The sequence below is a fragment of the Anguilla rostrata genome, chromosome 13 (assembly GCF_018555375.3).
Source record: "Anguilla rostrata isolate EN2019 chromosome 13, ASM1855537v3, whole genome shotgun sequence".
NCBI lineage: Eukaryota > Metazoa > Chordata > Actinopteri > Anguilliformes > Anguillidae > Anguilla > Anguilla rostrata.
Window position 1 is genome coordinate 37,657,848 of NC_057945.1, and position 27,347 is coordinate 37,685,194.

General features: G+C 43.4%; 1 protein-coding gene and 1 long non-coding RNA gene across 4 annotated transcripts in view; both read right to left on the minus strand.

The window, feature by feature from the left end:
* Positions 1-7,642: 7,642 nt before the first annotated feature.
* The window catches only part of LOC135238243 (uncharacterized), a 64,406-nt gene continuing 44,701 nt past the window's right edge, over positions 7,643-27,347 (minus strand). Inside the window, exons 3-6 of one of the 3 annotated variants that reach the window (XR_010325061.1) lie at positions 10,007-10,145; positions 9,108-9,243; positions 8,335-8,454; positions 7,643-8,080 (exon numbers count right to left, since the gene is read on the minus strand). This is a non-coding gene — a long non-coding RNA (uncharacterized LOC135238243). Of the gene's footprint in view, positions 8,081-8,305; positions 8,455-9,107; positions 9,244-10,006; positions 10,146-27,347 lie in introns of those variants that run through there. The other 2 variants (XR_010325060.1, XR_010325062.1) reach the window with 2 other exon arrangements.
* Positions 22,872-25,026, minus strand: LOC135238141 (olfactory receptor class A-like protein 1). Its single transcript, XM_064305843.1, has one exon. It carries the CDS (start codon positions 24,133-24,135, stop codon positions 23,152-23,154), a length of 984 nt encoding a protein of 327 aa, XP_064161913.1. The 5' UTR covers positions 24,136-25,026; the 3' UTR covers positions 22,872-23,151.

Below are 27,347 nucleotides of genomic sequence, written 5' to 3' on the forward strand. Positions count from 1 at the left end.
GCAGTGGTTCTGAAGTAGTCACTGGGGAAATGTACAGGAGTTAGCATCTGCTTGTCACTGACAGTGAATTTTTAAAGCGGTGAATTCTCAAGCAGCATCTCCAGGGCATATCCCTATGGCTTAAATTAAATTGCATGAATTTCTCAGCACATGCATATTTTACACTCCAGTTCAGGACTTCAGCAGGAGGGAAATTCGTCATCGCAGTGAAAGAATTCTCCTTAGTAGATTTTTACCGAAACACAGACTTTCAAGGACAAAACTGATGTAGAACTACAATAAAATAATTTTTAAATCATTGAACACCTCATTTTCGCTTCAAGTCGCTCCCAAAATTGCGCAGTCATTAAAACATATTTTAAAGAACAAGGATAGAATTTCCCCTGAGCTGACTTGAAGGCTGCAGTTCTTGGAAATAATGTTAGTAAAGCCTTCGCAGACTTTCTCAGGATTGGTCAAAAGGAAGCCTAAACAGATCAATCCCAGAGAGCCACAGCCAGAATCTAGACGTCTAGAGGGGTGGAAATCTAAGTTGAGAGATGTTTTAATTAACATAAACTGACTAGATTAACTGCAACATAGCTCAGGTTTTAACCGGATATAGCCTGGCTACATTCTAGTTGGCAAGAAAACTTTCACTTTTCAACCAAACGTGTACAGGTTTTTACCTGAATGCCTAGACGTTGTTTCACCACCGACTTCTCACCACAAAAATGTTCACTGGTATGTTTCCCCCCCACTCCTCCTCTCAGCACTTCCCAGTCCTCTGTGAAGTCTGCTCTTTTTTTTCTTTCTTTTTGGACATAATCAGCGCTTCTCAGCCGATTGGCTCAAGCAGCCCTTTCTGTACAATGTCTCATCAGTTCTGCTTCAAGCCGCCGAGCGCCTTCCCCTTAACGAGGACTCTGCCTGAATGATTCGCTGGCGGTAATGAAGAGTTCATTAGAACGGTTTGTCTCGCAACCCTTTTTTTTTTTTTTACAGGCTATTATACCCCGTTCTTTATCTCATAAGGCTTAAACGGAATCCAGCTACTTCCTCAAATGCTCTCTCCGCTCGGCCGAACCGGTGGCCTTTTCTCTCTCTCTCTCTCTCTCTCTCGCCCCGGGTATTTTAAGCTCAAGTTCAATCAGCTTATTTAGTTTTGACAGCCTGTGCATCAGGTGAGAGCGCAGGTACGCAGCCCCTCGAAAGAATCACTGGGGAAAAAAAAAAAAATCAAAAACATTTGCCTCTGATGGTTCGGCTTTTGATCAAACACACCTCCTCAACCATTACCATATTTCACACTGATAAAGACCACACGCACCTGACTTATCATTTAAATCTCCATAAATGCTGCTGCTTTACTTTGAGACTAAAGCAGGTAGGTCTCCATTCAGTTCTAAGCCTGAAAATGAATTTAACAGTTAATTTCTTTGCAGAAATAGTGAACTATGTTTAGTAATTTCATTCCCCCCCAACCCAATTTTCAGGTGGCATTAACTTTGTGCTGTTGTACAAGCTATGTAGTTTAGACTTGTAGCAAAGCAAGTTATTTTCTGCCATTCAATTAATTTAAAATGTTTTTTTTTTTTTAAACACAGCACACAGTTGCTATTTTCTCCTGCAAGAGAAATAAAACTGACTGAGACAGACAGACAGACAGACAGACGTACAGACAGATGCTAATGTCATTGCGCTGCTGCTATTGCCGCTGATGAAGGGTGGCATATTGTGCGAATAACGAGCTTAAAGTGAGAAACTAGTTTAGCAACTAAACCCTGCACATTTGAGTCCCGGGTGGGGGAGCTGCCATTGTGCAAGACGTTCAAACCAGATCTGTCTCAGTGAACATCAAGCTAAACCAATCCATCAGTGCAGAAACCAGCAAACACCCGGGCCGTAATTCTGCTACAGATAATACTGAGCTCGTGATATCAATACAGAATACATGATTCCAAAAAATGTCCCTTTTTTTCCCCGGTTAGACTTAGAATTTCGCAATATTGACGGAAGGAATCTCAACCATGAGCAAATATGCATTTCAGAGCATTTCTGCTTCACTTGGAGCGCGATTCGCCCCGGACAGGCAAAACGAGAGCCGAAATCACCGCACTGCAGTCGGCTGGCCATCCAATAAAACAGCGCTGTCAGTGTTATGAAATACCAATCGCCGGACGGGGAATTGGTATTTCATACTTTATCACCGCAATAAAGACTGAAGACCCGTCCAAAGATGGAACGTCAATGTCAGTCAAGCCTGGACAATATAGGAGAATTTACAATGCGTTTATATTGAGGTTCAGTAATTGCGTAGGCTACGATTGCTTTCATATAGCACCCCCCACCCCCACCCTCCGATAACATCACACGCGCATCACGCATATCGCAAATGAAAATAGTAAACTCACATCAATCAGGTAGCAAAATGCCATCGTTTGCTCTGTCACTCTATTTTTTTTTCTTTCTGATATATCTCGGACACGTTCCGCAAGGTGAATGTGGACAGCCCGGCCGATTCAGGAAAAAAAAAGGAATAACTTACGGGAATAAATGTGCTCAGTTTTATTTCTAATATTCTATAACTGAGCTAATGCCCCTATCTGAGAGAAAGAGGCGATAGTGAATCATGTCAGAATGTGGTTATTTGAGTGAGCATATGAACAAGGCGCTGCCTACTAGGTCCAGAACAAGAGTACAATTACCGCGGCTGGGGACCTTGGACTTTTTACTCAGCGAGAAAATAAAATAATATCTTGGTGTTTTGCACGAATGGCTGAGGCAGTGGTTTGAAACCCCTTCGTTTGGCAACTTAATTACTCTTGTTCTGCCACTCCTGACCTTCACCTACTGCCCACATGCCGGGTAATATTGGGCCTCATCCACGAAACACGCGTACGATGCGTACGTAAACGGTGCGTAAGAACGTTTTCACAAACATTTCGGTATTCGTCATTTTTTTTTTTCTTATCTGTATTTGTTCATGGCTGTTGCCTTATGCCAATCTCGTAAACAGGATTGCGCATAAAATTTACAAACAATCAGCATTCGTCATCTTATACACCTGGGATACGCACAAAAACAAAGTTCTGCACGTGTCAGGAATCCCATATTGGTGTTTTCATAGGAACATTTTTAAGAACAAAAGGAAGAATAATTTAAGAAAGGTTTTGTGAATGAGGCCCATTATTGAGTCCAGCCCAGCAGATTTAGGTTAAGTCTAATTTGGCAGGAAGTGTAGTATAATGGTTAAGTCACTAGATTTGCATCTCTAAGGTTTCAAGTTTGATTTCCAGGTGGGACTGATGCACCTTTCAGCAGAGTACCTGAGTAAGTGTCCAGTTATATAAATTAATTGTACGCAAAAAATGTAAGCCTCTCCAGATTAGAGCCTCAGCTAAATGTACATCTATGCAAGACAGATTTATCAAATGAAAAATTTGGGCCCACTGAAAGCCAAGCGAGGACACGTTGTAAATCCTTCAGAAAGCTTTTTATGCAGCTGTCATAATTATCCTCTCCATTTTTCATCCAGCTTAATACAGTTAAACCACTGAATTAAATTTAGTCTTTTAGCATGTCTGTGACCAATCACCATTAATACGGGCGGTGATGTACTGCACTACCCAGCAGACTCCATAACGTTATTCACAAATGTATTACAGCTGCTTGATAATCACTTTATACAGGGCTCTGACAGGAGAAGTCATTGGAGTCTCTAATGTCTGAGTAATGACCACTAAATCAATCTGCCGCAAACCTGGAAGTCGGCTCACAAAAGATTATGGGATGGCAGAACCGTTGTGAAAGTTTCTTTTTGTAGAAATTGGGGGAAAATAACAGGTTTCAAAGCGGAATGCTATAAGCTGCTGGCCACATCTCTTCTGAAGGTGCTCACGCTCATCTTTTGCCCATTAATACCTGGTGAAATTGGGTCATTAATGCACTCAAACTATTTTTGAATAAAATACAGTTAGACGATGCAGCTATAGTTTTTTCTGCCCCCTCAACCACACAGGCAACCGTACCCATGATATGATTAAGGAGGAGATTAAATGTGCTGTAAAGAAAGAATATCAGCGCCTCCATGTAGCTGAAACAACAGTCTCAGTGAGAGACAGACAGACAGCTCGTTATCCGGTCTTTCTACATCGATGTTCTTGGCATTATGGGATGTGAACGCCCCGGTAATGAAACACCGTCTACATCTCAGCACGGGTTATGCAAAGGACAGCCGAAATTTAGCTCCGCTGGAAAACAACGACAAGTCAACGATAGCAATCAAGCTAAAATGGTAAACGGCACGAGAGCCATAATTATGGTAATACGCTAATCATTTTTTGCATTTTGGGCACCTGGTTTAAACTAGAATAACGGGCTGGCAGTAGTAAGGTAGAAAGCTAATTTAAAACCACTTTTTTTTTCCCCTTTTTGAAAACCCCATTTTGCTTCAACAAAACATTTGCAGAGCAACATCACACCTGAATATTTACATGGGAAAAATGATTGTGTGTCTCCCTATTGTGTGACAGTAACGAGGGCATGGAAAGATGCCAGACACACTCACAGCCATGTCATTCTAATGATCCTCACAGATTCACACAGTGGGGAAATTGCACTGAAAACATTCTCACAGGGAAAAATTACTGCAAGGTGCAGGCGATTAATTACTGTAATAACATGCAGGTAGTGAATATTTGTAGGGGCTGAGTGGGCTCATTGTGACAACGTGATAAATATGTACAGTAAATACGTGCTGTAAATAAGCACAGTAAATATGTACAGTGTGTACAAATACAGGAAATAAAGGACTCGACTGGATTCCGATTAGAAAATAAAGAGGAAAAAGTATTTTAAAAATAAACTACTATTATTCAGACACTACGGCATGCAATTAAATAACTTCAATGGTCATAAATGGTAATCAAACTTGAATTCATCCAATTTCTCCATATATTCCTGTCAGATGGTTCATACTGAACACATTTATTGCATGTCATAAGTGGTGTGGTTATGGCTAAGACACAATGGTGGGGGGGGAATGGCATCGCATGCATATACAGAGGTGAGGCCTAGACCAGTCATTTATTTAAGGTTGCGACAAAGCCAGAATCATTTCCCCTGTGCTAGCACAGCCCAGAACAGCACAGCACAGCCCGACCCCCCCACGACCCTTCCCAGGATAAGCGGGTATAGATAATGGATGGATGGATGGATAGCACAGGGCTTTAACTCACCTGCTTGCTATCCCTGCACAGGATCTCACCTGCTATTCCACATTTTCCTTGCAGGTTTGTCTTCTGTTCCTTACTGAACAGCCCAAAACCTGGCCAAAGCCAGTTCTCTGCTGTGAGACAGTGTTACGACCGGCTCGAAAAGCCACAACAACTGAGTCCAAGTGTATCCAAAAACAATCCAGAAACTGATCTAAAAACAAAAACCCAGACATTAATTCGTATAAATCACAAACTAAAACACAAACGAAAACCAAAAAGATCTTCACAAAACCACAAGCCACACACTCAAAATCCCAACATGACAGCCCCAAAGAAGATCCCTTCATCCTCCTACTGCAGGGCTTATGCTGGCCCACAGGCAGGTGGAGGCAATCAAGCAACTAAGTAATTAGCTTCACCTGCGCTACCCAGGCAAGCAGAGGCAGGGAACGTAGCAGACAGTCCTAAAAGTAGTAAAGCAGGGGCGTCCAAACATAACAGAAAAGGCTCAATGTGGGTACAGATTTTTATTATAGCCCTAAGCACTAAGAGACCTGATTGAAGGTCTTGATTGAAGACCATAATTAGTTATTTGAATCAGGTGTCGTAGTGCCAGGCTAAAATGAAGACCTGCACCCACAGCAGCCCTTTTTGGACTAGACTGGACACCCTGCTGCAAGGGCTTCTGGGAGTAGCAGCAGTGTCATTTCACAGGTGTGAAAATCTTTCTCAATTATCGCCAGTTTTGTCTTCTGATAGGCGTCTCCTGGGATCTAGTCAGTTACACTGCAGTGTGCAGTTCCAAACACGGCCATTAGATGGCGCTAAAAGAACTGCCCTGTGTCCATTAGTCGTATCTGAATATTATCTAGTTCTCTATGCAAAATTGGGTTCAAATTTGGCTGGATCAAAATAGTGGTCCTCGTAACGGCTGACACAGTACTTTCCAGGTGAAGAGTATTGTCATTACTGCAAGTGCTAGGTTAACAGAGACATTAACCCAAATCTGTGCATCTGTGCAGAGTACCGTGAAATTAAATGCACAGTTAATGCCGATTAGCTTTCAGAAAGCTTTTGGGCCCCAAAGGCCTGCCTCCTCACTGCAGGTCACTCTTCTATCAGTTCTGTCCCATTAGCGCTGTGGACTTCCCTGGGGTCCCAACACAAATGAAAAAAGGATTACTGGAACCATCGCCCCGAAAACCCAAACTAGGGAGCCCCTGCACGGACACGCCAGGAAAGTAATTAGAGTTTCCTCCTGGATGGGGTTGCTTCATTTAGAGCAGGGGTGTCCAATCTTATCCGAAAATGGCCAATGTGGGTGCAGGTTTTTTTTGTTCTCAACCAGCACTAAGACACCTGGTTCTACTTAACAAGATCATGATTGAAGACCATGACTAGTTACCCAGTTGAACCAGGTGTCTTAGTGCTGGGCTAAATAAAAAAAACCAGCCCTGTCTGGGTAAGACTGGCCCCCCCCTGATTTAGAGGCCACATTTCTGCATTAATCTGCAGGCACTATGGCCAAAGGCAGGTGTTCCATATGGAAAAATGATATATGGAAATATATGGGAACTACATGGAGTTTAATAGTTTAGGTCTTTTAGTAACACTATATGACCAAAGGTATCTGGACACCCCTTGGTCGCGGGTTGTCTTTCATGGTTTGGGCTAGGCCCCTTGGTTCCAGTCAAGGTAAATCTTAATGCCACAGCATGCAATCACATTCAAGATGATTTTATGCTTCCCCAACGGTTTGGGGAAGGCCATTTCCTGTTTCAGCATGACAATGCCCATGGGCACACAGTAAGGTCCAAACAGAAATGGTTTTGTCGAAAACGGTGTGGAAGAACTTGACTAGCCTGCACAGAACTCAACCCCATCCAACACCTTTGGGGTCAATTGTAAAGCCAACTGCAAGACAGGCTTTTTAATACATTTAATTTCTTAAGACATCTTATCAAGTATATCTTTCTTACTCCATTGGCAGTGTCATTATTTTTTGTACCATTTAAGTTATATTTTATTTGCCTTGTCATAATTTAAAAATGCATAGTAAGCTATGAAAAACAAGAGTTATTGTCTAAATTTACATTCATAATACCTATTTAATTTGCTGTGCCGTACATAATTCTGAAAGACACGACAATGCCAATAAACGATGATGAATGTTATGAAGTAACAGTGGCGCAGTACGGCTGTTAAGAACCTAGGCTTGTAATAATCAGCAGGTACAGATCCTTTCTGTTTCATTACAGCTCTTACCTCGACTGATGGCTAGAGTGTGAGAACGTTAGCTATGTAAGCCTTTCTAGATCAGGGCACGTGCTACACAAAGTCATAACAATAATTCACAATACATGCGCATGAGACAGGACCGAGGCTGCTGAAGGTATTCTGAAGGCGTATTACCTGGATTCTGAGCCCAGGGTTCACTGCACCTGCCACTTTTAAAATCAGCAACTAGCTCAGACCCAAGAAACCATGGTGAGAGGAGTCAATCTGAGTTTAACCAGCAGCTTTAGTTGATATATTTGATGCTGTGTGATAAAAAGATAAAACATCAGATCCAGCAACTCTCCAGAAACCAGGGAGACCCCAGTGCTCTACAGCTCTCCAGAACCAGGGGTGGGGACCCCCACAGACCCTGCGTCTCTCCAAGACCAGGGCTGGGGACCCTAGTAGACCCTGCGTCTCTCCAGAACCAGGGATGGGGGCCTCAGAAGACCCTGAGGCTCTCCAGAACCAGGGATGGGGACCCCAGCAGACCCTGAGGCTCTCCAGGACCAGGGATGGCGACCTCAGCAGACCCTGAGGCTCTCCAGGATCAAGGCTGGGGACCCCAGCAGACACCAAGGCTCTCCAGGACCAGGGTTGGGGATCTCAGTACATTACATTACATTACAGGCATTTAGCAGACGCTCTTATCCAGAGCGACTTACACAACTTTTTACATTGTATCCATTTATACAGCTGGATATATACTGAAGCAATTTTGGTTAAGTACCTTGCTCAAGGGTACAACGGCAGTGCCCTACCCAGGAATCGAACCTGCGACCTTTCGGTTACAAGCCCAGTTCCTTACCCACTGTGCTACACTCCGACCCTGCGGCTCTCCAGGACCAGGGCTGGGGACCTCAGCAGACCCTGCGTCTCTCCAGGACCAGGACTAGGGACACCGGCAGACAACTGAGGCTCTCCAGGACTTGGACTCGATCTCAGTGTCACCCAGGGGGGATAGTTCAGACCCTCAGTTCTGTCTCAACAAATGTAATGGAGCAGTTTGGAGACTCAAGCCATGTTAGCTGGAACCTGTCTTGAAAAGCTGTACAATTTTTCTTGGAAACTATAAGATAAGAACTGGGATAAAATTGTATTAAAAAAAGGGCTGAATCTTCAAAGGACACTTTCAAAATAAAAATGTTTTCAGTCCTTTTAGTAATGCTAATTACTATTTATTCTTTATTAGTGTTTGTATGAACCGGGCTGTGGTGTAATGCTGGCTATTGTAAACGCCTTGATAAATTCATTACCTGGTGAGTGCTTTCATTGTGTTGTTTTCTGTGACATTTGCATTGTACATTACTGTAACCATTCAAAGCAATAAATAAACCTTGAATATAACATTTCAGATCCCAACTACAGAATGATAACCCTGTACTAAATCCTAAATCCACCTTCATTCACATGAACAAAACACAGTGCATCATGACATTGGCTGGTTACCTGATTTCTGCTCCACTGCCTTTTTAAACTCAAATACACACAAATCACCAATGTTCATTTTTCACTTTTTGTGAGTGGATTGAGTTAACCCAGAGCCCAGGGGCGTCAGCTCTTCATTTGAATACAGTAGCACTTCACCTCACATTAAATGCTTTTGTTCCTGAGGAGAAAAAAAAACCTCACCATGACTGGCAAGGAATGGCAGCACAGGATTCCACTGGTGAGATTCTAGAACACGGAGAGCTCAGAGAACGTGTTCCATCCTGTCAGCATTCCACTGCTTTCTGTAGAACGGCCTTGCGGAAAATTCCACCCTGTTCTGTATTAGAAGGAGTGGGAAAAAAAAACAGGAAATGAAAAAGGGAAAGAATGCAGGTTATCTTGACAAATCATAAACCGTGTGAAAAAAGAAACCCAACTGAACCATGTTCACTAAACTTAATCATACAATGAATTAAGTTTTTAAGCAAAAAAAAAAAAAAAAAACCCAAAAAAAACTAATGGCGGTCAGGAAGAAAAATTAGGCAATTAGTGTGCTAGCTGCAATGAAGAAATCCAATCATTTGCAGAAAAACAGTCTCAGAAGGAGATTTTAAAGGAACAGTTCACAACCTCGCTGTATAAGCTGGTTTGGAGTGACTCCAAGTACATTTTCTTGCTTTAAATCACAAACGCCTCAATGCCCCTACCAGCCATTGTGAAAACAGCAGGTCATGAAAGACTTATGCAAGCATCTAAAACACTTAAATCGTACACACAAACTGCCTGGGCCAATCCAAAAAAAAAAAAAAAAAAACTAAAACAAAACCATACACTCAAACAGAGATAATATCAAAAAAAATCCCCAGAAAGGGAACAATGCCTTTTAAGCCTGTAAGTGAGAAGATGATCTTGATTTTGAAAATATGACACCAGGGAATAAAGAGGAACCATTATCAATATGCCCTTTTAAATAATGGAGCAAGACATTATCACAAAAGTCAGCATATTAAAAAAGGCTCCTTATACCAGCAGGCTTTGGATTTACGAGTGTTTAAGGTAATCAAAGGCACACTGCCGAATGTTGTGAAGAGACGGCACACCTCGAGATCCTGAGTGACGGTACGGGATTTTCTCCCCCCCGTTTCTATGACGAAATTACTCTCCGACCCCCTGACGCATCAGCGCAGAATATCCACGCTAATATTGATCGATTTCACTCTCCTGCTTCCCGCTAATTAGCTGTAGAACACAGAAGGAATGACACGGCAGTCAAGGTATGCCTTCCTAAAGCAATTTACGCGCAGTGTTTATTATGTCAATGACAAAAAGGCAGCCGGGCGTGTTTCGATCAGCAACCCTGCGCTTCGTTAGCGTGTTTTGTGATCCACTTCGCTAAGCAGCTTCCATTAGTCCTTCCACTTAATGGACCAGCTGGCACTGAGCCGGTTCCTATAAGTCCAGCTGCACAGTAAGATACGTTTTTGTCCTTCAGCAAATTCTCCCTTACTGTATATGGTGCCGTATACGGTAACCCTGATGCGACAGTGCTCACTGGTGAAGTGCAGAACATATCCTAATAAAGTACACCAAATCATTATTGCATTACATAACATTAAATTACATATTGTTCAGTAGGCACTTTAATCCAAAGCGACGTACAATAGGTGTATACCGAAGGTCATTGGAACAACTGCAGAACACAGGTCCGATAAGATAAAATTTTCATGAAGCACCAGTTATCCATAGACATAAACATTATCTAATTCACACAGTAGGCAAGGTTGTCTGTTTAAACTCCTTATACGTTTTGTGTTGTGTGCAGGAGTCTCTTGCAAAAGAGGTATTGACCTCAACGGGACTAAAATGTAAAAATAAAGGATAAACAATAAAATTAATTCTCAAAAATCTCGTTTTCAAGAGAGACCTGGCCACAACGCTGTAGCAGCCGCTAACACACAGCACCAAAAAGTTTAATGACAAAGACCCACACAGCAGAGCAGTAACCCAGAAACCACTCGAGCGAAGCCAATTAACACATCAGTTAAGATTACGCTTATTCCCCACAAACAATGCATCTGATTTAAACCTCTGCTTAAATTAGCAAATGTTTTCAGTGTGCGAATCCATATATTCGCACGCTGACAAACAGTTTTGCTCCTCCACTTTCTCAGGAAGAAAAAGACCTCACTTGGAATTCTGGGGAATTTGGAGGGGGAGAGTAGGGGGTTTGGTGGGGAGGGGGGGTGGGGGGGTGCGTAATAAAGAGAGCCAAAACCATAAACAGCAAGGCCTTCACAGGGATTTCATACTGTAATGAAAACACAGCGTGCTTTCAAAACAGTGCTGCATTGGCCTTTGCTCTTTGTACAGGTACGTCCAATAAGAACAATGCCTTACAGTCAATGCAGGATTTAACTCAGGTTTTGTGTCTGTGTGCTATTATGGCCACACACCCTATTAACAGCCACCCAAATACTCTAAAGAAAACATGCAATATAATTAGGAAAATATTCTTTAAAAAAAGTCTCTTAGATGTGCATCAGCATGGAAACCTAAATAAAATCAATTCAATATATCAGCTAATTATTATTTTTTTTGTTGACCACGTCACAGCAAGGCATCCACAATCTACATAGACCTGCTGGATGTGTTACTATAATAATAATAATAATAATAATAATAATAATAAAATATTATTATTATTATACCTCCAATTGCCCTCAGTCTGCACTGTTCTGATCAACCCAATCTGTCGGGTTTCAAAATGTCAGCAGGTCCATGTAGATTTTCAGCTCTAATTATGAATGTGCAAATGTCCAAATCCTGCGAATTTCTGATGGCTTTGGCAGAACACTTTGAAACACTAATTGAAAGTGTCCCACGTTGTTACAGTTTCCTTGGTGACTGTTCTTGTCACACAATAAAAAATAAAATAAATAAATAAATAAAAAAAACAGCAGCAACCCTACGCTTATTCCCCACAAACAATGCATCTGATTTAAACCTCTGCTTAAATTAGCAAATGTTTTCAGTGTGCGAATCCATATATTCGCACGCTGACAAACAGTTTTGCTCCTTCGCTAATCTTCAGGAAGAAAAAGACCTCACTTGGAATTCTGGGGAATTTGGAGGGGGAGAGTAGGGGGTTTGGTGGGGAGGGGAGGAAGGGCGGGGGGGGGGTGCGTAATAAAGAGAGCCAAAACCATAAACAGCAAGGCCTTCACAGGGATTTCATACTGTAATGAAAACACAGCGTGCTTTCAAAACAGTGCTGCATTGGCCTTTGCTCTTTGTACAGGTACGTCCAATAAGAACAATGCCTTACAGTCAATGCAGGATTTAACTCAGGTTTTGTGTCTGTGTGCTATTATGGCCACACACCCTATTAACAGCCACCCAAATACTCTAAAGAAAACATGCAATATAATTAGGAAAATATTCTTTAAAAAAGTCTTACATGTGCATCAGCATGGAAACCTAAATAAAATCAAATCAATATATCAGCTAATGATCTTTTTTTTTTTGACCACATCACAGCAAGGCATCCACAATCTACATAGACCTGCTGGATGTGTTACTATAATAATAATAATAATAATAATAATAATAATAATAATAATAAAATATTATTATTATTATACCTCCAATTGCCCTCAGTCTGCACTGTTCTGATCAACCCAATCTGTCGGGTTTCAAAATGTCAGCAGGTCCATGTAGATTTTCAGCTCTAATTATGAATGTGCAAATGTCCAAATCCTGCGAATTTCTGATGGCTTTGGCAGAACACTTTGAAACACTAATTGAAAGTGTCCCACGTTGTTACAGTTTCCTTGGTGACTGTTCTTGTCACACAAAAAAAAAAAAAATAATAAATAAATAAATTAAAAAAACAGCAGCAACCCTTGACTTGACATTTGGCGATTCGCGGCCGAACTGCGCTGAGCGAAAGGGGCTGTGATTAATTAGGGCGCGCTGAAAATCTGAGCCTCCGCTTTCGCTAGCCAGTGTTCTAATTACAGCCCTCCCCCCTCCAGCATTCCCCCAGAGCTGGGAATGCTGGTCGCGTTCCTCTCGCCCAAAATCCTTTTGAAAAGTTATAACAGGAAGTACTTTGGAACTCTTTTTTTTTTTTTGACTATTTGATTGCTCTATATCAGTTTTGACATGTTACATTACATTACATTTATTTAGCAGACGCTTTTATCCAAAGCGACGTACAAAAGTGCATATCACGGTCGTGGACAACTACAAAACACAGGTTCGATGAGGCACGATACTCATTTCGTAAAGCCACTTATAGCCAAGGTTCAGGTTCACACAGTTCACTTCACACAGTGACCAATATTCTGACCTAACTTACGCCAAGCCAAACTAGGGAGAAGAACTAGCTACAATATTAGGACAAATACGAATGACCAAAAGAGCTGGAATGGGGGGTACATGTTCACTATGCTACTTCACACCAGGCCAGCCAGCAGAGGACGGGTTGCCAGGTCCCTCCTGAGATTTCAGCCCATCGGGGAGTTTTTTCTCACCACCGATTGAGCGTTCTTCTCCCGGCTGGAGAATATTAGTTTTTTTTTTAACTCATGTGCTTGCTGTATGGGGGCCTGGTTTTTGCTCTTTTTCCTGCTCCTCAGTGACGCATCTTTGTGACGGTTCACTGTAAAAAGTACCGTACAAACAAAATTGATTTTAATTGTTTTGATTTACGTTTTAGGGATTTAGCGGATGCTCTTATCCAGATTGAATTACACGGATTCAATTATTTGCACATACAACCCATTCATACAGCCGGATGTTTACTTATGTAATTCAGGTTAAGTAACTTTGATCAGGGGTACAATAGCAGTGCACAACCTTGGGGTTACGAACACAGTTCCCGAGCCTCTACGCCACACTGCGGGCACTCGACATCCCAGAAGGGGAGTTTATGTTGTGCGCGATCCTTGCAAACGCACAGCACTCTTGCAGAGCTGAGAGGATTTGTAACTTGAGAGACTGTAGCATTTATTTATTGCAAGGTTCTTTTTCAGATTGGTGATGAAGTAACTAAAACAGTAACCAGACAACGACCCCCTGATCCCCCCCCCGAAAAAAGCAATTATTCCTTATGTCAAAACAGCAAACCAGTCACTATGTGGGTCAAATCCTTGCAAACAAGAGATATCTGACATTATTTCAGCTCTGAACTGAGATTTAGACACAGAGATTGTGTGCATTCACCACTTCCTACTCATTCATCGTGGATTTGGGCCTGTATTCTGTATTCCAGAATGTGCTTCCGGGAAAGGCAGTTAAATGTGACGGCCATCGGAGCCGCGCAGGCGACGGGCCCGCTTCAGAGGGGGCACTAGCCTCAGCGCACATTCCTGAGCTCCCGAGCAAGTTGAGACAGACGCGGACGACGAGGCGTCGCGCTTACACTGGAGCCCAGTGTGTGTTTGGGGGCGGGGACAGGGGTGCGGGTGCGGGTGCGGGTTGGGTGGGGGCTGGGCGGGGGGGGGGTCATGCCATGCAACATGCACTGAATGAAGAAAGGGGAACGCCGCAAAAACCAAAAAATAAGTCAATCTTAATTTTAGTCTTAGACTTAAACTTAAAATCTTAACTTTTATGCTAAAAGTTTCATACAAAATTATTGCCAAAGAGGTGAGACAGTTTTACTGATTTCAAAATTTGCCAATGGGGCAAGATGGTATCGCTCGTCAAGCAAAAAGCTAGTATTTTTTACTTTTTTAGTTTATTTATTTTTGTTCAATGAAAGCACTGGAATTCCGCAGCAGCCACCAGCGTAAGCAAACCGAAGGCCTTGCCTGTGTTGCTGGGGTCAGCCTCGCTGGAGTAGTGCAGGGCTGCGTGCAGGCGCGTCATCCACTTAACCGCACGCCGCTCTGCCAGTGACAGCCGCTGAGCGGGAGAGGGACGGAGAGAAGAACGGGGGAACAAGAGAAAGAAAAAAAAAAAGAGTGAGCCAGAGAGAAAGAATGCAGTCCTTATTTGGCGTGTCCCAACAGACTCCGCTTGCCTTTTCCCTTGGAGGAAGGGAGGGAGGGATGGAGGGAGGGAGGGGGGGAACGGGGAGTGGCGGAGGCATTTCCTATATTTCGACACCCGCTGAGAGTTCCTGCCACCCTGCAGTCACCGTCATCGACCTCGATAAGCACACGAGCAGCTCGGTGCCACACAGACACTAATGAGCCTGAACTTACCGACCAGTAAAACATCTCTCTACTTCCTACTGCCGCCCAGGTCATCCCTAACCGTTGAAACAGGGGTGTCTAACAAGGTCGTCCTAATAAAAATAATTGTTGGAATGTTAAATGTTAAGGTAAAATCTGTGGCAGTGTCACGATCATGAACAGCTGTTGGACTACAACGCATGTTTACTTGTAGGTCTGAAGAGGCCATATTCTCATATTCCCACATCGTCCACGGCTAAACTTAGCTTCACCGAATTCACGCACTGCTACGGAAGCGCTGCGATAAAAACACAACATGGGCGGAACAATGCAGCTGCAGCAGGACATTGTTACTGTAGGTACACACCTGGAGAAGGCTCTTTAATTTAGCTTTTGTAGCACTGGGATTTGAAAGTCAGGCAGAAGGTGTGGGCCTTCTTTATGGCTGTTGGGGGGGGGGGGGGGGCGGGGTTTACAATAGGTGCTGCGATTCCATTGGTCAATGCTGGCAGCTAAAATACCATAACCTGAGATAGGTAAGTGGATAGACTGACATCCAGGACAACAGAACGGATTGTGTATTTGCCCTTACTGGTCCTACAGAAATGCGATCACTTGGACTTCCACTTTTTTCAATCCTTTTGTTTTAATAGTTTAGGGGGTGTCATTTGTTTTATCTGTTATTTATTTGCTTATTTTGTGTTTTTTCATCATTGCAATTGGCTTTCATTCTCATCTTTTTACAAAAGTAGAATGAAATTTGTATAGAAGTGAGCCATTATAGTTTCTGCAGTGGTCAGTAACTTGCAGCTGTGTGTTACTTTTGATTTCCTTGAGCTGCTTTTTTATTTATTTATTGTATTTATTTATCGATGTGTCATCTCACGCAGGAGAAAAGGTGAGTAATTGGTCTTCAGAGAGGTGAGTGAGGTTTGGAATTGCTTTTGGGGGTGGAGATTTCAAATGGTTCTGAAGTTCAACCAAACTGTTTGCCATCCAATTAGATTTTTACTGTGGAAAAAATCAATTGCTAACAAATACTGGAATTGTTAGTATTTTTCTCAGGCTGTATTCTAATAATGAAGTAACACAAGAAATGTAAGAAATGTGAATCTGTAGGACCTAACTTAATTTACTGACCCCTATCGCACAACAAAACTTACACATTCTGAGTTTGCAAAGGTCTGCATATAACGTCTCTCCCAACTTTACTGCAGTTAGCGACAAATTTTGGGCTGAAGCAGAAAAAGGAGAGGAAGGGAGAGAGGGGGAGAGAGGGAGGGAGGGTGAGAGAGAGAGGGGGAGAGAGAGAGGAGAGAGGTGGAACGGGCTTAGGGGAGCAGTGAGGGTATTTAATTTCTCAACAGCAGCCCCGAAGGTAAGACACTACAGAGGACAGGTGCTTGTCTGTACTCGTCTGGCAGAGCAGAATCATTCCGACAGCCCCTTCAGCTGCCTGGAGGTAAAGAGGAGGAGGAGAAGGGGGTGGCAGGTCTATTCTTGTTTAGGGAGAGGCACGCTGACACTCCCTCCCGCCACACATACACACACGCATACACAAGCACACCAACACACACACGCACACACACACACACTCACTCACACATACAGATGTCCCCCCCCCTCCCCTCCAACACACACAGCTGATTATACTTTCTCTGTGACTTGAGTCAGTTCACTCCTCCACCAAAAGAAAAGGTTGCCACTTCACCTCTGTGAATATTCACCAGCTGCTTTTCGCTTCTTTGGAATGAAAATGAGGTGGCTCGGGTCCTTCTGATTAACTCAAGTGATTAACGGTAAACAGCTGTTATTGTTCCCCCACCACCGTAGGGAGCAGGCATGTATATTCATGAGTAAAGGTGTTGCTGTCTCATTGGTCTGAATGCCAATGACAGACTTAACAGTCCCTGTGGCTTTGTCTTCTCTCTCAGTTCACCAAGGTCCCTGTTCTATTGGGAAGGAGGACGAGGGTCAAAGGTTAAGTACAGCCAACAGTAACGGGAGGAGACCCAGCTGCCGGCCTGAACTGTCCATGCATTCTATCCTTCATTCCACCGGAGTCTGTGTCTTTAACCAATCAGATTCCAGTGGCGTGAAGAGCAAGAGACATGGAGCTACCTCTGAAGAATGAGCACCAGCCTTCGTGCTGAGCGATTCATGTTTCTTGAGTTCGGTTCAATTTCGTTTCGGTTTCGGAAATTAATCACGGTTTCTGATTTCGTTTATTTTTAATTATTTATTTTTAGAAATGCAAATGTACCACAAAATAATGATATTTGAAATTCTTTTTAAATATTTTTTATTGAAATGTTTAAGACTAACGTTTTAAATGCTGTGACTGCATATTACAGTAAATCACTTGCATAAATTATTATCACTTCGGTCTTTAAAAATATATATGTGAATTTCAGGTGTGTATATTTCATTTTTCATTTGTTGACTTTATAATTGATCTCCCTTTTCATGTATTTTTATCTCTGGAAGTAAAGAGATCTTCTCTTTGGCAGGTGAACATTACCAGCCTATTGTTTTCAGTGTTATTTGCAAGACACGTTAGCAAGTTAACTTGCAATGTAGACAAAATCATTAGACCAATTTTGAGGCAGATATGACGTTATGCAGAGTAAAAACTACCAGTTCGTTTGTGCTATTACGGGATATATATGAGTTGTTGTTGTTGTTGGTTACAGTCGCACAGTAGGCCTCTTTGGTCCACCTCTATCATTCGTGTCCTGTGAGTACTAGGCTCTGTGTTTCTGAACTGTCATGTGATCTGCATGTGACATGAGGTGCAATGAATTAGGGTCATTGTAGTTTTTTCTATGCTTATTTCTGTGTGAACTGCATTGAGTAACTGCCTTTTTAAACTTTTTAAAACTACCACACCAAGCCGGGAGAAAAACACAGTTTATCCACCGAATTAAGAGAATTTAAATAATCTAACCGATGTCAATCGATTAATTACTGAAACACCAGAAAAATGTCAGTTAATCGCTCAGCTTAAACCAGCGCAGAACACCAACGTAGAGGCCCCAACACAGAGCACATGGAAAGAAGGTAGGGAAAACCTCCAACTGAAAATGTCCTGTTCTGCATTAAAAAATAATTCAGTTCACTTCGGTAAATTAACAAAGTGGGAGCTGTGGCTGATAATTAGTTATTTGATCTAAACTGTAAGAACCAACAGATTTCTTTTTTTTTTTATCTTATAAGTGGCTTATCTGTAAAATCCAAGGATAAATCCAGAGTACCATAGAAACTGAGAAAGTGCTTTTGTTCACTTTGTATATACAAAGTACTTCATATATAAATATTACCTAAATCCTCCCTATATTTTAAGTTAATTTGCAGTTTTTCTCTATGAACAGGATACAATGTGTAAAAAGCGCAAGTAACTGTATTGTAACTACTGCACATCAAGCAACTTTTCCAAACTCATTACCTTAGAGCTCAAACCCAACAGGTCAACAGCAGCCTGCTGCTGGAACACACTAGCACCTGAGATGGGATGGGTTGTGTTTTTCTAAATATTTTGAAGATATGTTGTCCTCCCCCCCCCCCCCCCAAATTCAAGAGTCTGACTACTGTACTAAAACCCAAATATGCCTGTTCAAAAATGTGTGGACAGTTTGTCATGCCCATAGCACCAGCTGTAAGTGCACCTTTATGTCCATCAATACGCTCTAATGAAATGCTATTTCTACAGTCTCCACACGCCGCAGTGCTTATTCCCTTTACTGTGAGTCACCACAGTGCCAGGAATGGCATTCTATTTTGACAGTCTTGGCTGCCGTTGTGCTTTTAAAATCCCCAGCCAAAAAAATATATGGATTTAAAAAATAAACGTAAAAAATACAACAACAACAATAACGCCAACAACAACAATAATGATAATAATAGAAACCCATAGCAATAAACATGGGATCTGAATCTCACATAGACCACACAGCCACACCCTATGGTCCTCGCTCACACGACAATGAAATTGAAAGAAATGCTTTCAGACAGCAATTCAATAACCCATGCAAAGGTAGGCTTTTATGTGCAGTGTTATATTACGCCATACAAAGGCATTAAACCAACCTGTCACAAAAGAGTAATGGGCATAACCTCTCCGTTTGGAGCGTATGGATATTGTTAACGGAGAAATATGATTCCTGGTTTTGGGGGTCCAGCCCTCTTTCTCTTGTGGGTTGCCACCGAGTGCCAGGTGGCCATAGAAAAACACCCATAAAGAAAATGCAACCTGTGGCTGATTTTGCTCGCTTTTCAGAACATGGTCTAGAAACATTTCCGTGTGTAACTCTTGGAGAAAATAGTGTTTTTCCCCATTAATGACAATAGAATACACCTGGACGCACATTAACGCAGGGAAACCAGATTCAAAAACGAACGTACATTGGTTTTCTCGTTTTCGCTGTACCTTTTGGAAAAACGCCTAAACAGAGGGGATTAGAGGTGAGGTTACTGCCACGTTTTAACCCTTTAAAGTGTACGATCGCAAAATATCACATCATCACCTCTCAGCCCCATGGTGATGATGTAACCTTGGTTGGCAGTCCATGGGTGATGATGTAATCTTGGTTGTCAGTCCCAGGGTGATGATGCAATCTTGGTTGGCAGTCCATGAGTGATGATGTAATCTTGGTTGTCAGTCCCAGGGTGATGATGTAATCTTGGTTGTCAGTCCCAGGGTGATGATGTAACCTTGATGGGTCATTGGAGCCTGAAGCATGACTCAGGTTTGTTGCTATACTGTGAACCATGTTCATACGTACATATATACGGAACTGGTACATACAAAACGTTGTGCTCAAAGATTAGTACTCTTAAATCTTTTATATGTGCCCTTTCTTCTGTTGTGTTTCTCAGAGCCATTTTCGTCTGTAAAAAAAAAGCATTCAAAGCAGTTACTGTATCTTCTTGACCACGAGAGGTCATGACATTTTGTGACCTCCAGTAATTTGAAATAAAGTATACAAGCCAAAAAAAAGGTTTTCTTTGCATGAATGTTGTCATTGTGTGTTGCAAAAACACTGGAAAAAAATGCATGTTCAAGCTGATTATAAAATTTATGTTTTACATAATGCTAATTATGTCTTCATTTACAGTAAGTTTTATGTTGATATTACATACATTATGGCAAAAATAGAAACTGCTGCAAAACATTGCATTGATTGTCTAACTCTATTTATAAATTCAGCGTTTCCATAATTTGTGCCAGCACTGTATGCATATATATTTCATGACATTTAAAAATGTAAATGTACAGCCCAACTCATGGTGACGGGCGAGGCAGTGTAGCATACAGATTGTAAACTGGGCCTACGGCACCAGCGCACTTTGGGTTTGATTCCCCGGGTGGAGTGCTATAATTCTACCCTGGAGCAAGACACGTAACCTTAATTGCTTCAGTAAATATCCAGGTGTATGAATGCATTGGTTGTTTGTAAAGTAGTGGAAGCTGTCTGGAAGTCCCCCTGGGCGAGAGCATCTGCTAATAGCCTAAAACATAAATGTGACAGTGAGCATGCATGAGTCACATTGCAGGCTGCCATATGCTGCCAATCCCTGACTTGTATGAACAATTTTTTAAAACTTTCTGTAGCAAAGTAACATGCTTGGTTGTTTACGATACATGGTAGTAGTTATTCTGCCAATTTTTTAGTTTTTTTACTTCAACACAAAAAAATGCATTTTTTTCCCTTTCTGCTTCTGCCCTGACCTGAGTGGGCTGGATGTGAGTTTGAGACTTTTGTTCATGTTCAAGATATTTTTATGTTTCAACACAAAAAAAATATAATAAATAAATAATTACACTAAACACTACACAGTATCCAACACTAAAACAAGCGGTTATATTTTAACCTCTGGACGAGCTGTTATTTTAGTCTCTGTGGGTAATTCGTTATTTAATTAAATGATTCAGTAATTAATTAATCAATTAATTAACGTATATCTGCATGTGAGAGATTGTGCGTGTCATGTCCGCCACCAGATGGTAGGACACATTGTGAGCGTGCTCTGTAGTCCGTTACACTCAAAGACTCTAATCGGCGAGTCCCACCGGGGTTCAGAGGCATGCTGGGTATTGCGGTCATTACACTTCTTCAGGCGCATTGCCGCTCTCTGAGGACGCGTGCGGTGCGGGACTCTTCCCGTCCTCAACAGGGAGAATTAGGGGCTTTCGTTAGCAGCAGGGCGCTTCTCGTGTTCGGCTGAACGTGCTCGTTATAATTAAAACAAGATGCGTTAGACCCATGTGACATTTTTAATGCTCAAAGTAATCTGGCTATGATTCTTATCCTTGTTAGTGAGACAGAACGTTACGAATCAAACTTCGAGACTTCGATCACAAAAGGCCTGAGGTAAAACTGAAGATTGCTCTTGAGATTTCTTCACAAATAGCTGAAGAAAAACAGCAGAGCAAACCTGCTTCTGCCAATCTGCCCTGTCTCTAAAATAAATAGACCTATTATAGTATTTACTGAGAACACATTCTGGAGTCTTGTCAGCTTCTCTAATGTAGGTTTTATTATTGCATTTCCAATTATATTGGATGGCGCTGGTTACAAATGTTGTTTACACTTATGAAGTATAGTCTAGCCTCTCAATCTTAATGGCACTCTTAATGGCTGGAGTTAGCCGTCCGAGTTATCACGGTAGTAGACTACGGTCAGTTTTTCTTCTGTTATTTTGCAATGCATGAAAAACCCACTAACGATCTGTTTATATTTTATCGCACTGTATCATCGCCATGGACACGTGAACCCAGACGAATATAAGCTTGAGAGACTTGAATTCTGCAAATTCCTGCGACCGCATAGGGGTGACTGCTGGGGGAGGAAGAACGGATGGACATGCAGTTCTGCTCAAATAACCTCATCACAGCCAGCAAAATCACCTGTTTATGGTACAGAGCATGTACCTAAAACAAAAGTATCAGTGAATCGGTGAAAAGATCCATAACCATCCACCCACACACACACCTACACACACACATACAAATGTGCACACACACATGCACCTACACACATACAGTGCACACACGCATACACATACACACCCACACACACGGGTACACACACACACACACTCATACATACAGTGCACACACACAGTCATATAGTACCAACGCACACACTCAGTCATGCAGTACCAACACACACACACACTCAGTCATGCAGCACGAACACACACACACACACACACACTGCTTCTAGTTCTCCCTTGATTTGGCTCACTGTGCCTTCTGTAATTGGACTAACTGCTTCATTACACAAATCGCACCTAATACGCTCTGTGAAGCGAACTGTTCCGATTAATGGTGCTCTAGGCAGCAATTAGAGCCAATTATCTTGTTAATCAACATCTAAACTAATTAGGTGCCACAAAAAGAGCCTTTCCCTCAGCGAATACGGGGGCGAAGGGGCCACAGACCAAAGATAGGAGAACACAGGAGAATGTCTCCTGCAGTCTTAGTACTGTCGGACTTCTGGCATACAAATGGAAACATGCTCTCATCACACGACAGGAAAGCTTCTAGAAGCTTCCTCACAGTTGCCATAAACCTTCTGAAGTGTGGTTCTTATAGTGCAGTTGCCCGCCATTGCTGTTGTACTGAACTGTGCCCATGAGTGCTGCCTGTCTGTAGATGCCTGCATTTTCCCTATATCTGGGGTTCCACAAAACTAGTCCCTTACTTCCTTACCTTATTGAGGTATTACATTTCCATGTCTCATGTAATTCAAAAGGTGTGACAAATCAAAAACATTTCAGGTTCGGCTTGCATGTATGTATTTTTTTTGCATATGCTGCATGTAAAGTAATCATTGCATAATTTCAATCTGAACATCCATGGAGGAGGCTGCATGACAGGGTTCTTTCACACACAGAACCACACACATTTTGTTACCGCAATACAACACTATGGTGTTAATGTTGGAAGGCACGAGTTCATTGGAACACAGACAGGGCTGCGTCCGCGGCAATCCGTTTCTCAGTCCGCATGAACGTGGGGATGTGAGCCTGCTCCTTTTCGGCAGGTTCCCAGCTTCCTGTCACATGGTGGAGAGGGCGGTGTCTGCGCTCTGCACGGGCTTCTCGTCCTCCCGGCCGCAGCTCAGCCGCTTGCTCACCTTCCTGTTGGTGACGATGATGACGATGGGGCTGACGGAGGCGTAGAGCGAGGAGAAGAAGATGCGCACGTCCGACAGCAGCGAGGACTTCAGGGTGTTCTGCACGGTCAGGGTGTACACCCAAATCCCGTTGTCCACCCCGTAGAACGTCACGTACATGGTCACCAGGGCGACCACCGCCTTGGCCGCCCGCTGCTCGGCCGAGGACCCCTGACGCTTCCCGCCGCCGCCGCCGCCACCAGCCCCGCCACGCAGGCTCTTCACCTGCTGGCTGTGGCGGTACAGGAAGACCAGGATGATCAGGCTGGCGGCGGTCATGAGCGCCATGGGCACCACGTCCCGGGCCACCTGCACCGCGCCGTTGGCGTCCCGCGAGAGGCGGGAGGGGAAGCGCACGAAACAGAACTCCACGTTGATGCCGTGCTGCATGAGCCCCGAGTCGTTCTGCGAGCCCAGCGAGAAGGCGATGGACGCCGAGCTCATGGAGGTGTTCAGGACCCAGAGGAACAGGAAGATCCCGCCCAGGTGGCGCGCCACCAGCGCCCGCACCCCGGCCCAGCCGGAGCCGGGCGGGGCGATGCTCAGGCACTGGAAGGCGCTGAGCACGAAGGTGAGCCAGATGGAGAGCGAGCGGGAGGTGCGGTAGACGAAGATGACCGCCTTGCAGCCCGTGTCGCTGAAGACGTTGGCCAGCTCGAAGGTGGCCAGGATCTCCAGCAGGCAGCGCACCCCCACCACCAGCAGGTTGGCGCAGGCCAGGTGCAGCACGATGGCGTCGGCGGGAAGGAGCTTGTGCTCCGAGTACGCCATGTGGAGGAAGGCCCAGATCACCGTGCAGTTGCCGGGAACCCCCACCACCGTCAGGAAGAGGTAGAGGAGTCCTCGAGTGAGCATGTCGGATTCCATCCCTCGTCTCGCAGCAAAGTACTGCCTGTCTTACCTGTCTGGAAACGCGAGCGGTAGGCTGTGCCCGTGCTTCTTTTGCTCGTCCCCCCGGGTACTCAGCTCTAACCTCCCCCTGACTGACCCAGACAACAGCCTCGCCCGCTTCTCTTATACCCCTGGAGCGGTAACCATAGCGAGACACGGGCCACTGGCTTCACCCTCTTTCACCCATCTCCGACTCGTCCAGATCGATCAGTGTCACAGCCTCGTCTGGCTCTATCCCGCGGGGCAAGCCCCCACTGCGTTTACACGGCAGGGGAGTGCAGACGTGCTGCATCATGGTCCAAAGGAACGAGAAAAAAAACACAGAGAAAACACAGGCGACAACCCACATAGTGTCTCTGGACTGTGCCATACCTCTGTTATTACAATAAGCACAGATATGCTGCGGTTAGAGATACAATAAACACAGAGAGAACATAGATGTAGCACTGTCTAGAGACAGAACACAGACATAACATAGATATAGCACTGTCTATAGGCACAAAAAACAGAGATAAGAGGTGCAGCACAGCCTAGAAATCCGATAACACAGGTATAACACAGTGTGAAAAAAGCCCAGCCCACTCCTGAATCTCACAGCTCCCATTCGACACCTCAACTCGTAACACAGGAAAGGACCTCCCAAAGACTGTAAGGACCGCCAAAAGTATCCATTTTTAGCGGTTAAGTCCCGGGCCATCTGCAACGCTGCGATAGCATTTAGCAAGTTTTGCGTTACATTACGTGTCAGCGTTGCGGTGCGATGGCATGCTGTAACCGTGGCCTGTGGCTCACGCACAAACGCATTCATGCACGCACCCACACACGCGTTCGCGTGTGCAAACGCATGCAGACACACAGTGTTCACATCCCTTCAACAGCATTGTTATTAGAAAAGAAAATAATGAGAATATAGCGAGGGGCATTTATCAGTTGTTTAGTTCAAATTTTCTGCAGCACAGAGGACTGATTAACTGATATTACTTCATTTGGTTAAAGAGAAATAAGACCCATTCCCAAAGAGGCCCCCAGCTCAGAGGTGGGTTGGGACCCTCAAATGATGAAACACCACCTGTCAAAGTTTCCAGGAGATGATTATCAAAATTACGCTTTCAGTTTTATTCATTTAGTTACTTGTTTTGTCATGAATCGGTGAACCACGAAGCGGTCTCAAACGCTTAGATCACGCCTGAGTGAAAACTAAATCCACCGAACACCGCGTCCCCTGACGGCCCATCCCCAAACAGTCGCGGCCTCCTGTTAGGGGTGCGGTCCCAGCGCCGGTGTTTGTGCCTCTGCGTTCGCCGGGTCGCTGAGCCATGCCGCACGCGGCGCTTCGGGCGTTTTGGCGACTCATCGCTCCTGAGGCCAGCGTCTCCCGCTCGACGGAGACGTACGCCCGCGCCTCCGCACGCTTCAGGGTTTGCTGCCCCCCCGTGATCGTTTTCTTTGTGGGTAATGAAACACTTACTTCCTCAATTTCTTTGTCTCCGACACCAGCTGGCGCTGCACGGGAAATTAATAAGCCCACAATGCCTCCTTGTGGACTCCTGCTGTTACTGCATGACATAGTAAAACCTGCAGTTTCCACAGGGCGCCATTACATTACGTTGACATTTAGCGCACGCCAGTATCCAGAGCTACATACACAGCTTGCCTTCTTTATATACATCCCATTTATACAGCTGGATATTTACTGAAGCAATTCAGGATAAGTACCTTGCTCAAGGGTAAAACTGCAGTGCCCCAGCTGGGAATCAAACCCATCTCTGAGTTACAAGCCTAATTCCTTAACTGTTATGTTGCAATACCACCCCCAGTTACCTCCGGTGATACCAATAAGTAAAGAAAAAATAAAATTGCTGAAAAAAAATAAAACGAGAGCACAGAACTACTCTCACAAATTGTCTCTCAGTGGTGTTGAGGCTCAAGAAAGAAATTACAACAAAAAAGTCACCATGACAACGAATACCACTGTGGCAATTATTCTTGCCTTTTCCTTGAACGATTATAGAGCCCTTCTGACATGCTTCATTGTCACCTTGTCAAAAAGAAAAGGGGCGCAAGATTCAATCCCAAAAAAACTGTGAGTGATGTAGTGGAGAAGCTGGGCTTTAGCATCATGGACCCCTGCCTGGTTGATGCAGGAACCATAACGTCCATAACAACCATAATGAATGTCATTAAAATAAGTGACATACATCATGGTCATTCTGGACCTTAAACAGAGCACCCTCAACTCAGAACAGACCCTGTGAAACATGCAGGGCCCTAACAACACCGCAAGAAAAAATGTAGCCTAAATTAGCCTGCCATTTGTGTTCACTTTCAGAGCATCTCCCTGGAGTCAGAGTTTACCTATGTGTCTTCCTACCCCAACTTCTAATTAATACTAAACAAGAGATAATGGCTCTGTGTGAGTTAGCTGTTGTTAATGAAAACACCTGGGTACACAGACAGGGTACAGTGGGAGGACGTGCTGAGAGAGAGAGGGAAGAATGAATACATAACCTCACACCCATGGAGTTTCAGGTCCGCCTCGCAACATAATGGTCAACGGGTGAATAATTTAATGGATAATAATGTTTAATTACAGATCTGTATAGTCCAAATGAGAGCAGGAATCTCACAGAATTTAAGCATATTTTCCTCCAGGAAAGCAAAGTAAAATGTCTGTTTATAAAAGGTTCCATCTTTTGTTACTCCCTGAACAAATCAGTTGCTGTTCAACAATTTCGCATGACGCACATTTGAGAACTGATACACTATCCTACACATGCATAGAGATTTACAGAGAGTTGACATCGAATAAAATAAAATCACATTAATCATATTAGTGTACATATTATAATGAAGTTTTATATTATAATAAATTAATTATAATGTCTGATACTTGGGAACAAAATTATGAGGCATTTTTGTAACTTGGCTTGGAGTCCTTGAGGATATTAAGCTATGGAATAAAATATTGAATTGTGTGTATTTTCTGCCTCTAATACATTTACCCTTTATTTTTTTATTTCATTCAGCATCTAATTTACAAGAGTCTAATTTACAAAATGTTTTCCATCACTTAATGTGCCATGTGTCCCAGAGAATATTATTAATAATAATATTACTCAATCCCTCCATGTATTCCATCTCAACAGACCAGTAACGAGAGCTTGTACAGGCTTGCCATATTAATTAGC

Excerpts from the sequence above, each read along its gene's own strand:
- LOC135238141 (XM_064305843.1), bottom strand. The coding sequence starts at position 24,135 with ATGGAATCCGACATGCTCACTCGAGGACTCCTCTACCTCTTCCTGACG.